General features: G+C 37.4%; 1 protein-coding gene across 1 annotated transcript in view; it reads right to left on the bottom strand.

Moving 5' to 3' along the window:
• Positions 1-13,382, bottom strand: part of EML6 (EMAP like 6) — a 325,099-nt gene that overhangs the window by 167,609 nt on the left and 144,108 nt on the right. Inside the window, exon 4 of the mRNA XM_007465682.1 lies at positions 4,945-5,013. Coding sequence (XP_007465744.1) covers positions 4,945-5,013 — 69 coding nt within the window. The remainder of the gene's footprint in view (positions 1-4,944; positions 5,014-13,382) is intronic.

Consider the following 13,382-nt stretch of genomic DNA (forward strand, 5'->3'; position numbering starts at 1 on the left):
GTGCCCCAGTCCGGGAAGATCCCACATGCCGCGGAGCGGCTGGGCCCGTGAGCCATGGCCGCTGAGCCTGCGCATCCGGAGCCTGTGCTCCGCAACGGGAGAGGCCACAACAGTGAGAGGCCCGCATATCGCAAAAAAAAAAAAAATTTCTTGGAGTGCATCAGAGATTCTGCATTCACCTTGTGACTGGAATGATTCGTTTGATGTTAGGCAGCTTTGGGGAAAAAAGGTGGGGGTCCTGGAATTGGATGTAGAATATACAGATAGTGAAAATAATTTGTTAAAGCCTGCTGAAATTTGTTGTGGACTTCCTTCTAAACAAAATTAATAAAGAATAAAGAATGGCATAATTAATAAAGAATCTGCATTTGCAGATTCTTCCATTTGAGGTAAAAATGCTTGTTTTTGCTTAGAAAAAATGCCTAGGTCTGCCAAAACACAATTAACAAATTTAACAGGACAAACAGCTCTTAGTGTTTTCAAATGAGGTTCCAGGGTTTTATCCGTCTCTGCTTTTAGAATCAACTGATAAAAGGAGTTAACCAAAGATGGAAAGAAACAGGGAAACTGGAAGAATCTATCAATTAAAGCAGTTAATCTATTATCTTTGAAAATCTGGTTTGGGGGTGGGGACTTAAGTCAAGATAGATCATTAAAGAAATAATTGCTAAGAGAAAAGAGCTTGTCAAAGGGAGCCAGAAACGGAGTTTAAATCTTATCTGTGCCACTATTTTTGTAGTCCTAGGAAACGAGAAAAGAAATTAATATTATTGTGCCCCTACTGGTTCCATACACTGTTTAATGTAACTCTTAAATTCAGGAGGTAGTTATCCCCACCGCCCTTTTTACCCTGTCTTTTTTGTTTTTGTTTTTTTGGGAAAGAAAGAAATTCGGCCTCGGAGATAAAATAGCTTTCCCAGAATCAAGTAGAGGGAGACAGAACCAGGATTCAAAGTCAAACAACCTCCTAGGTCTTGGCTTTCTCACTGTGGAATATGCAAGTTGGCTGAAGGCTCCCTGGTCAGGGTGCCAGACTTCCAGAGAGCCACCATGGAATAATGGAATCCGGCTCATCTTGAGCTCATGTATTTCTTTGCTTGTGGCTGAAAGAACAACTCAGTGCCTCTTCCATATGTTATGATCAGAAACTCACGCTAGCAGATATATATCCTTGATTAATTAAACACTGTTAAGGGAATTAAGATGTAATGGCTACCATGTATTTCATGGCCAAAATTTTTCAAAATATTTGTTCCCTTGGAAAGAAAATTAAGATGTTCTTTGGTGATGAAAAAGTTGATAATCTGTGAACATGTTAATGGGCCAAGGACCCTTCTGCTCCCCAGACCTATGATTCAATGGGTGACCAGTCCCTGCCTACTAACTCCTGACTGAAGGGCAGCCCCTCCCCTGGGTTCTGCTGCCTTCCAAGCCCACCCTACCAAACTCACCTATCCATTAAGGCTCAGCTCAAATAGCATCCCTTCCTGAAACACTTAACATTCCTCTAACCAGTTGGGAATCTCTCCGTTATCCCTAGAGAATTTTGGTTTTGCCTCTCTTACAAAATGTTCTATTTCAATGTTCTAATTGCTCAGTTTTAAGCAAATTGAAAATCGGGTCAGTTTTTATTCTATCACATGGTACAAACTCAACTAATGTTTATCAAATTTAATGAGTTTTCTAGTCTTTCAGTTGGACTGTATAAATTATGAGGAAGGATCGTCCAACTACTGTTGAAGCAAAAAATGCCTTCATTTCAGCAAACATAGTCTCAGGTTAAAATCAGCTCTCTGCACAAGGATTATAAAATGTTCATGAAGCCCTAAGGACATGTGACACCTTTGAAGAGTAGAACCTATAGACTTATCTTTTTGTCCCCTGTTTTTCCATTACTTTTTTCTTATTTTGGAAGAAATGCATGTTATTGTAAAATAATTTTAAAATAAAGGGAAAATTTTAAAACTATCAACTCACTACCCAAGATAACTGTTTAATGTTTTGGGATAGCCTTCCAATTTTTTCCTAGACAAAAATATACTTTTAAAGTAAAAAAAAATCAAAGCCACAAATTTATCCCACCCAGAAGTAGACTGTAAATATATCTTAAATATGTCCAATAATATTAAATAATCCTCTAAAACATGACTTATGATTGCACAGTATTTCTTCATATGGATATACCATATTTTATTTAACCACCTGAGGGCAGTTAGGGGGTTTCAGGTCATCTTTTGTTTGGTTTTATTTGCTATTGATAAGTTATTCAGCAATGAACCAGTGCTTGGTTCATACTCCTAAGAATTTCCTTGGGATAAATTACAAGATATGAAATTACTGGCTGCACTTACTTTGGCAGCACATATACTAAAATTGGGATGAAATTATTGTTTCAAAGGGTATCAACATTTCTAAGGTAATTGACAGGTATTGCCAAATTTCTGGACTGAAAGACTATACTCATTTACCCTTCCACCAGCAAGGTTTGAGAGTGTCCATTCCCCAAATCTTTCCCCATACTGGATACACTTTAATCATCATTTTGATATATTAAAAACATTGTTATTTTAAAATGCCTACTCCTTAATTATTAATGAGAGTTAGCATTTTTATGTGTCTATTAGCAGAAAATTGACAAAAATAAAAATATTGTGGACATTCTTTGTCCATTCTATAGATTTGCTAGAATTCTTTATATTTCAAGAACAAGCCAACGTTCTATGCTTGTTGCCTATACTTTGCTAGTTTGTGGTCTGCCTCTTTTGTTTCTTGGGGGTAGTGGGAAGGTAAACAGAATATTCTAATATTTATACAGTTGAATCTATAGTATTATCCTTTGATGGAAGAAATTTTCACCTATTAGGGTGTGGGGAAGCCATTCTGGCTTATACGTGATTTGGCCTGAATTTTACGTGAACTAGAACAGCCTGACTTATGGCCTGTCAAACATACATTGTACATTTGCTTTAACCATTAAAGAAAAGAATGCATTATCCAGAAGTAAAGAATGTCCTCTTTGAACATAGGAGTAAATGCCTACCCTTCCATGATGCCCATGTTAGTACTCCTTCGAAGACAAAGTTCCCTTCCCAGAGGTCAAGGTCATGCTGACTCTCTGTGTATGTGCTAATCTGAAACTATACATCTCTGTTGAAAGCTTGAAGGAATGTACCCTGTCATGTTTGATGTATGTATGTTCTTTGTTCAGAGAAAATATAAAACTGTTGAAAACCATGTTTCTCCAGGGTGCTTTCTTCCTTGGTGGAGACTGCACTCCCGGGCTAGTCCTCAGCTTGGCTGAAATAAAACTCCCTTCTATTCCTTACTGTAGACTGTTTATTGGTTATTTGTGTCAAACACCTTTATGGTTTCTTTATTTGCTTTTACATTTAGAAACACCTTTCTCCAATTTGAGAGAAATTAAATATTTACACATATATTCCTCTATTTTATAATTTTTTTAACATTTAACTCTTTAATTCATAAATAATTTATTTTAGTATATGCTATGAAGTAATGACATACAACTAGAATAATAAATTTTTCTAGTGCCCACTTGTCAAGATGTACTATTATTATATTCTAAATTGTCATACATATTAAGGTCTATTTCTCAGCTTAGTTTCTTTTTTGTTGGTGTTTATTTGTCCTTACCCCAGTCTTGTACCATTTTAATTTTTGAAACTTCATAATATGCTTTAGTAAGTAGTAGTATATTTTCCTTTTCATTATTCTTTTTTGTGCCAAAGTTCTTGGTTCTTTCATTCTCATAGATTAACTTAGAATAACTTAAAGGGAAATGTTGTCAGATAACAATAAAGCTTATAAAGATTTTAATCGAACTTGTATTAAATATAAAATAACTTGGAGATAAATAATGCATTTATCATTTTTACACTTCGTGTCCGGAATCAAAGTTGTCTCTCGCCATTTGCCCAAGTCTTCTTTTACATTCCTCTATAAAGTTTTATAATAGTTTTTAAATTAGGTCTTGCATATTTCTTGTTATGTTTATTTCTGAGCATTTTATCATGTGTCCCTTTCTAACCATTAAGTAGGAATAATGGGAAGGATCATGAAAAACTAGACTAAAAGAAGAACGAAAGAACTGGGAAACAGGAGGAGTTGGTTGGAGGAGTAACACAGACATTTCCTCTGTTCACACAGAAATGCACCATTTTTGTAGCAGCAGAGATCCACACATGCTCTGTTCAAGCTCTTTTCTTTATGGACTTTGACTTATATTATCTACAAACCTATAGACAGAAGATCCTGGGCCATATCCCAGGGTCCAGGAGAAATTTTTGCTATTTCAGAGGAAAGGATGTCGATGGTGTTAATTTTGCTACCTGTGTAACAAAATAGTGAGGAGCAAATAGACAGAGGCAGGTCCTGCTCCACTAGTAGTATTCCAGGCTGTGTAGTCTACAGGAAGATAGGCATTTAAAAGCCAATGGCCCAGGTAGGTTTGTACTATGTATCGCTCTCCTTCTAGGTCCAACACAACATGGCATCTTTCTTCTAAAAGAACATATCAACATACCAAAAAGTTTTGACATATCAAAAAGTTTTGACATGTAATATGTATAAACATTCATAATGAAAAAACTTAATTCACAAAATTAAAATCAGAACTGTTTTAAAACATGTAATCCTAAAAGTATTATGAGTCTTCTGTCTTCTGTATAATATTTAATTAACATAAAGTTTCCTTTTCAGCTACCTGCTGAGCACTTCACTTGATTGTGGTTATACTGCATTTCTAAAAGGGAGGCCCATCAGCTGATGTTAGTGTGCTCTGGGATCAGATGCAGGAAAGAAGCCTCCAAATTTAAGGGGAAAAAAGGTAAAGTCAAGCAGTTTCTCAACTCCAAATTATATATATAAACATCTGGAATTATTTTCATACAAGGTACCAAAATTTCTTTATAATAACTACTTTACCTTTATATGTTTCACTCCACAGCTAACCACTCTGTTTGGCTGATATGGATCCCAGGAAATATCAAAAATCTGTTTAAAAAAACGTTAAAAAGTTGATCTGTTGATCATTCATGTGTTTTTGCTTTCTTTCAGATACTGTCCAATTGCCAAGACTCTATCCTAACATTCAGAGCACAATGTTACCTACCCAAATGGAGTATTTGGCTATGGAGATGAGTCAGGAATTGCTAATACACATTTTAGCACCTTGTATCTACTTACCTTAGTCCTGAATGAATAAGTAATAATTAACCACAATCACTGAGAACTGGTATCACATTTTTAACTTTGTCCATCCAAGGTAAATAAACTGTGACGATTTAGGATAGTTTTTTGATCAAATTTTGTGTGGCTCTCCACAATGCTAATAACACACTTTTGAGATAGCTTTACAATGAAAACAAAGAGAATGGCAATTGTTTAAAGCGCATATTCCCCCAGCCCATGTCAGAGATTCTGATTTAGTGGATCGGAAATTAGGTCCAGGCACATGCATTTTAAAACACAGCCCAGGGGCTTCCCTGGTGGCGCAGTGGTTCAGAGTCCGCCTGCCGATGCAGGGGACGTGGGTTCGTGCCCCGGTCCGGGGGGATCCCACGTGCCGCGGAGCGGCTGGGCCCGTGAGCCATGGCCGCTGGGCCTGCGCGTCCGGAGCCTGTGCTCCGCAATGGGAGAGGCCACAACAGTGAGAGGCCCGCGTACCGCAAAAAAAAAGAAAAAAAAAAACAAAACACAGCCCAGGAGATTCTGATGCAGGTGGTCCATGGACCACATTCTGTGAAGCTCTAATAGAAAGAAGGACCAATTGTAGGGGCAGAGACTAGACTAGAGAAAGAGGCTGCTAACTTCTCATCAAGTAGGAAGCTATTGCTCCAATCATCAGACAAAGAAGGAGGACCTTTGATTAGGTAGAAAGGAACAATTATTGACCACAGAAACAGAGCTGAAGAAAGAACACTTGGTCTAAGGACCAAGTATGAATAAGGTCCAAGTACCCATTTTATCTATGCAAGATCAGGCAAGTCTTAGCATCTCTAAGCTTAACCTCGTCATCTCTAAAATGAATGAATGACACCATCTCAGTTCTGTTGCGAGGTTAATTAAGATAATGTATGTATGATCATTTTGCAGACTACAAAGCACTGATTATACAAATTAGTGCTAGGGGCTGAGTATTTTAGCCACTAAAATAATCTTGAAAATAATCATTTGCCCATAAGCAAACAATAATTCATACTGTCATCAACAATAAAGAGTAAAACTGTGTGATACAAATTATGGAGTCTGGGAGAACAGTGTTCTAAAAGCAGTATTTCATTAAAACATTCTAGGCTCTTAAAATTACAGAGTTCTCACTAGATAGCATTGTACTTTTTACAATCTACTCCTAACTGGAAAGTGTACAGTTCATCAGCAAAACAACAGGAAATTCATGTATTGATCCAGTCCAATTCAACCACTTTGTAAGATAAGATATAATGGGATCACGGAACAGCAGAAACAGTAATATCCAAAATACAAGGTATGAGCAGGAGACAAGATGGTAGAGTAGAAAGACTTGAGCTCACCTCCTCTCATGAAAACACCAAAATCACAACTAACTGCTGAACAACCACCTACAAAAAAGACTTGAACCTACCAAAAAAGATATTCCACACCCAAAGACAAAAAAGAAGCCACAACAAGACAGTAGCAGGGGCACATTCATGATATAATAAAGTGCCATACCCAATGGGTGGGAGACCAAAAGCTGGAAAATAATTATATCACAGAGGTTCTCCCACAGGAGTGAGATCTGAGCCCCATGTCAGGCTCTCCAGCCTAGGGGTCTGGCATTGGGAGGAGGAGCCCCCAGAGCATTTGGCTTTGAAGGCCAGTGGGGCTTGAGTGCAGGACCTCCACACGACTGGGGGAAACAAAGACTCCACTCTTGGAGGGTGCAGACAAGGTTTCATATGCACTGGGACCCAGGGCAAAGCAGTGACTCCACAGGATCCTGGGCCAGACCTACCTGCAGGTCTTGGAGGGTCTCCTGGGGAGGCAGTGGTTGGCTGTGGCTCACTGTAGGGGCAAGGACACTGGTAGCAGAGGCCCCAGGGAATATTTATTGGTGTGAGCTCTCCCAGATGTTGCCATTTTGGCACCGAGATCTGGCCCTACCAAACAGCTTGCAGGCTCCAGTGCTGGGATGCCTCAGGCCAAACAACCAGTGGTGGGGGTAGGGTGGAAACACAGCCCCACCCATCAGCAGATAGGCTGCCTAAAGTTTTCCTGAGCCAACAATCGCCTATAAATTCACCCCTTGACACGGCCCTGCACATCAGAGGGACAAGACGCAGCACCACCCACCAGTGGGCAGGCACTAATCCCTCCTACAAGAAAGCTTCCACAAGCCCCTGGACCAACCTCACCCACCAATGGGCAGACACCAGAAGTGAGAATTACAATCCTGCAGCCTGAGGAGCAGAGACCACAAACACAGAAAGTTAGACAAAATGAGAGGGCAGAGAAATATATTCCAGATGAAGGAACAAGATAAAACCCCAGAAGAACAACTAAGTGAAGTAGAGATGGTCAATCTACCTGAAAAAGAAGTCAATCTACCTGAAAAAGAAGTAAATTTACCTGAAAAAGGAGGGCATGGCATGATATATTTAAAGTGATGAAAGGCAAAAACCTACAGCCTACAAGAATACTCTACCCAGCAAGGTTCTCATTCAGATTCAGTGGAGAAATCAAAAGCTTTACAAACAAGCAAATGCTAAGAGAATTCAGCATCACCAAACCAGCTTTACAACAAATGCTAAAGGAAATTCTCTAGCCGGAAAAGAAAAGGTCACAACTAGAAACAAAAAAATTACGAATGGGAAAGCTCACCGGTAAAGGCAAACAAATGTATGGTAAATGTAGGAAATCATCCACACACAAATATGATATCAAAACCAGGAATCATGAGGAGAGTACAAATGCAGGATATTGGAAATGCATTTGAAATTAAGAGACCAGCAACTTAAAACAATCTTGTATCTATATAGACTGCTATATCAAAACCTCATGGGAGAAATATCTATTTAGGTCTGTCCATTTTTGGATTGGGTTTTTTGATTTTTTGTTATTGAGCTGCATGAGCTGCTTGTAAATTTTGGAGATTAATCCTTTGTCAGTTGCTTCATTTGCAAACATTTTCTCCCATTCTGAAGGTTGCCTTTTGGTCTTGTTTATGGTTTCCTTTGTTGTGCAGAAGCTTTGAAGTTTCATTAGGTCCCATTTGTTTATTTTTGTTTTTATTTCCATTTCTCTAGGAGGTGGGTCAAAATGGATCTTGCTGTGATTTATGTCATAGAGTGTTCTGCCTATGTTTTCCTCTAAGAGTTTGATGGTTTCTGGCCTCCAAAGAAGATATACAGATTGCCAACAAACACATGAAAGAATGCTCAACATCAATAATCATTAGAGAAATGCAAATCAAAACTACAATGAGGTATCATCTCACGCCGGTCAGAATGGCCATCATCAAAAACTCTAGAAACAATAAATGCTGGAGAGGGTGTGGAGAAAAGGGAACCCTCTTGCACTGTTGGTGGGAATGTAAATTGATACAGCCACTATGGAGAAAAGTATGGAGGGTCCTTAAAAAACTGCAAATAGAACTACCATACAACCCAGCAATCCCACTACTGGGCATGTACCCTGAGAAAACCATAATTCAAATAGAGTCATGTACCAATATATTCATTGCAGCTCTATTTACAATAGCCAGGACATGGAAGCAACCTAAGTGTCCATCAACAGATGAGTGGATAAAGAAGATGGGGCACATATATACAATGGAATATTACTCAACCATAGAAAGAAACGAAATTGAGTTATTTGTAGTGAGGTGGATGGACCTAGAGTCTGTCATACAGAGTGAAGTAAGTCAGAAAGAGAAAAACAAATACCATATGCTAACACATATATATGGAATCTAAGAAAAAAAATAGGTCATGAAGAACCTAGGGGTAAGATGGGAATAAAGACACAGACCTACTAGAGAATGGACTTGAGGATATGGGGAGGGGGAAGGGTAAGCTGTGACAAAGTGAGAGAGTGGCATGGACATATATACACTACCAAACGTAAAATAGATAGCTAGTGGGAAGCAGCCACATAGCACAGGGAGATCAGCTTGGTGGTTTGTGACCACCTAGAGGGGTGGGATAGGGAGGGTGGGAGGGAGGGAGATGCAAGAGGGAAGAGATATGGGAACATATGTATAACTGATTCACTTTGTTATACAGCAGAAACTAACACACCATTGTAAAGCAATTATACTCCAATAAAGATGTTAAAAAAAAAAAAAAACCTCATGGGAACCACAAACCAAAAATCTATGATACACACACAAAAACTAAAAAGCAACCCAAACACAACACTAAAGATGGTTATCAAATCACAAGAGAAGAAAACAAAAGAGAAAGAGAAGAAAAAAATACCTACAAAAACAAATTGAAAACAATTAACAAGATGGCAATAAGAACATACATATGGATAATAACCTTAAGTGTAAATGGATTAAATGCTCCAACCAAAAGACACATGCAGACTGAAAGTGAAGGGATGGAAATATCCCATGTAAACAGAAATCAAAAGAAAGCTGGAGTAGCAATACTCACATCAGACAAAATAGACTTTAAAATAAAGACTGTTATAAGAGACAAAGAAGGACACTACATAATGATCAAGCGATCAATCCAAGAAGATATAACAATTGTAAATATATACGCTCCCAACATAGGAGCACTTCAATATATAAGGCAAATGCTAACAGCAGTAAAAGCAGAAATCGACAGTAACACAATGATAGTGGCTTTAACACCCCAGTTTACATTGATGTACATATCATCCAGACAGAAAATCTATAAGGAACCACAGGCCTTAAATGACACATTTGACCAGATGGACTTAATAGATATTTATAGAAAGCAGCAGAATAAACATTCTTCTCAAATGCACATGGAACACTCTCCAGGATAGATCACATGCTGGGCCACAAATCAAGCCTCAGTAAATTAAAAAAAACTGAAATCATATCAAGTATCTTTTCTGACCACAACACTATGAGATTAGAAATCAATCACACACACACACACACACACACACACACACACAAACTGTAAAAAACACAAACACATGGAGGCTAAACAATATGTTACTAAACAACCAAAGGATCACTGAAGAAATCAAAGAGGAAATAAAAGAATACCTGGAGACAAATGACAATGAAAAGATGACAATCCAAAAACTATGGGACACAGCAAAAGCAGTTCTAAGAGGGAAGTTTATAGCAATACAACCTTACTTCAGGAAACAAGAAAAATCTCAAATAATCAACTTAATCTTACACCTAAAGCAACTAGAGAAAGAACAAACAAAACCCACAGTTAGTAGAAGGAAAGAAATCATAAAGATCAGAGCAGAAATAAATGAAAAAGAAATGAAGGCAACGATAGCAAAAATCAATGAAACTAAAAGCTGGTTCTTTGAAAAGATAAAACTGACAAGCCTTAAGCCAGTCTCATCAAGAAAAATAGGGAGAGGACTCAAATCAATAAAACTAGAAATGAAAAAGGAGAAGCTACAACTGACACTACAGAAATACAAAGGATCATAAGAGACTACTACAAGCAACTATATGCCAATAAAATGGACAACCTAGAAGAAACTGACAAATTCTTAGAAAGGTATAGCCTTCCAAGGCTGAACCAGGAAGAAATAGAAAATATGAACAGAAAAATCACAAGTACTGAAATTGAAACTGTGATTAAAAATCTTCCAACAAACAGAAGTCCAGGACCAGATGGCTTCACAGGTGAATTCTATCAAACATTTAGAGAAGAGTTAACACCTATTCTTCTGAAACTCTTCCAAAAAATTGCAGAGGAAGGGACACTCCCAAATTCATTCTATGAGGCCACCATCACCCTGATACAAAAAAACGGACAAAGATAACACAAAAGAAGAAAATTACAGGCCAATATCACTGATGAATATAGACACAAAAATCCTCAAAAAATACTAGCAAAGATGAATTGGGAGACTGGGATTGACATATATACACTACTATGTATAAAACAGATAACTAGTGAGAACCTACTGTATAGCATAGGGAACTCTACTCTGTGCTCTGTGGTGACCTAGATGGGAAAGAAGTCTGGGAGTAAGGGGATATATGTATACATATGGCTGATTCACTTTGCTGTACAGCAGAAACTAACACAACATTGTAAAGCAACTATACTCCAATTTAAAAAAAAAAAACTATGATCACCTCAGTAGATGCAGAAAAAGCTTTTGGCAAAATTCAATACTGGTTTATGATAAAAACTCTCCAGAAAGTGGGCATAGAGGGAAACTATTTAAACATGATAAAGGCCATATAGGGCAAACCCACAGCTAACATCACTCTCAATGGTTAAAAGATGAAAGCATTTCCTGTAAGATCAGGAACAAGACAAGGATATCCACTCTCACCATTTTTATTCAACATAGTTTTGGAAGCTCTAGCCATGGCAATCAGAGAAGAAAAATAAAAGGAATCCAAATTGGAAAAGAAGAAGGAAAACTGTCACTGTTTGCAGATAACATGATACTATACATAGAAAATCCTAAAGATGCTACCAGAAAACTACTAGAGCTCATCAATAAATTTGGTAAACAAAAAAGTTTTAACTTTGTATGGAAACACAAAAGACCCTGAATAGCCAAAGCAACCCTGAGAAAGAAAAACAGAGCTGGAGGAATCAGGCTCCCTGACCTCAGACTATACTACAAATCTGCAGTAATCAAAACAGTATGGTACTGGCATAAAAACAGAAATATAGATCAATGGAACAGGATAGAAAGTCCAGAAATAAACCCCTGCACCTATGGTCAATTAATCTACAACAAAGGAAGCAAGAATATACAATGGAGAAAAGACAGTCTCTTCAATAAGTGGTGCTGGGAAAACTGGACAGCTACATGTAAAAGAATGAAATTAGAACACTCCCTAACACCATACGCAAAAATAAACTCAAAATGGGTTAAAGACCTAAATGTAAGACTGGATACTATAAAACTCTTAGAGGAAAACGTAGGCAGAACACTCTCTGACATAAATCTCAGCAAGATCTTTTGGATCCACCTCCCAGAGTAATGAAAATAAAAACAAAAATAAACAAATGGGGGCTAATGAAACTTAAAAAGCTTTTGCACAGCAAAGGAAACCATAAACAAAACGAAAAGACAACCCACAGAATGGGAGAAAATATTTGCAAAGGAAGCAACCTACAAGGGATTAATCCCAAAATATACCAACACCTCATGCAGCTCCATATCAAAAAACAAACAAACCAAATAAAATAAAAATGGGCAGAAGATATAAATAGATATTTCTCTAAAGAAGACATACAGATGGCCAAAAATCACATGAAAAGATGCTCAGCATCACTAATTATTAGAGAAATGCAAATCAAAACTACAAGGAGGTATCACCTCACACCAGTCAGAAAGGCCATCATGAAAAATTCTACAAACCATAAATCCTAGAGAGGGTGTGGAGAAAAGGGAACCCTCCCACACTGTTGGCGGGAATGTAAATTGGTACAAAAGAATGTAAACTGGTATAACCACTATGGAGAACAGCAAGGAGGTCCCTTACACAACTAAAAATAGAACTACCATATGATCCAGCAATCCCACTCCTGGGCATATATCCAGACAAAACCATGATTCAAAATGATACATGCACTCCAATGTTCATTGCAGCACTATTTACAATAGCCAAGACATGGAAGTAACCTAAATGTCCATTAACAGAGGAATGGATAAAGATGATATGCTATAATTACAATGGAATACTACTCAGCCATAAAAATGAACGAAATAATGCCATTTACAGCAACATGGATGGACCTAGAGATTACCATACTAAGTGATGTAAGTCAGACAGAGAAAGACAAATATCACATGATATCACTTATATGTGGAACCTAAAAAAATGATACAAGTGAACTTATTTACAAAACAGAAACAGGTTCACAGCCTTCGAAAACAAACTTATGGTTACCATAGGGGAAAGGTGGGGGGGGAATAAGTTATGAGTTTGAGATTAACATATACACACTACTATATATAAAACAGATCATCAACAAGGACCTACTGTATAGCACAGGGAACTATACTCAATATTGTATAATAACCTATATTGGAAAAGAATCTAAAAATGAATGGATATATGTATAACTGAATCACTTTGCCGTACACCTGAAACTAATATAACACTGTAAATCAATTATACTTTAATATAAAATAAAGATTATATTAAAAATAAGTAAATAAAATTAATAAATTGAGAATACTGATATAATTTAATGTAG

This window comes from Lipotes vexillifer, unplaced genomic scaffold, assembly GCF_000442215.2.
Source record: "Lipotes vexillifer unplaced genomic scaffold, Lipotes_vexillifer_v1.1 scaffold77, whole genome shotgun sequence".
Classification (NCBI taxonomy): Eukaryota; Metazoa; Chordata; class Mammalia; order Artiodactyla; family Lipotidae; genus Lipotes; species Lipotes vexillifer.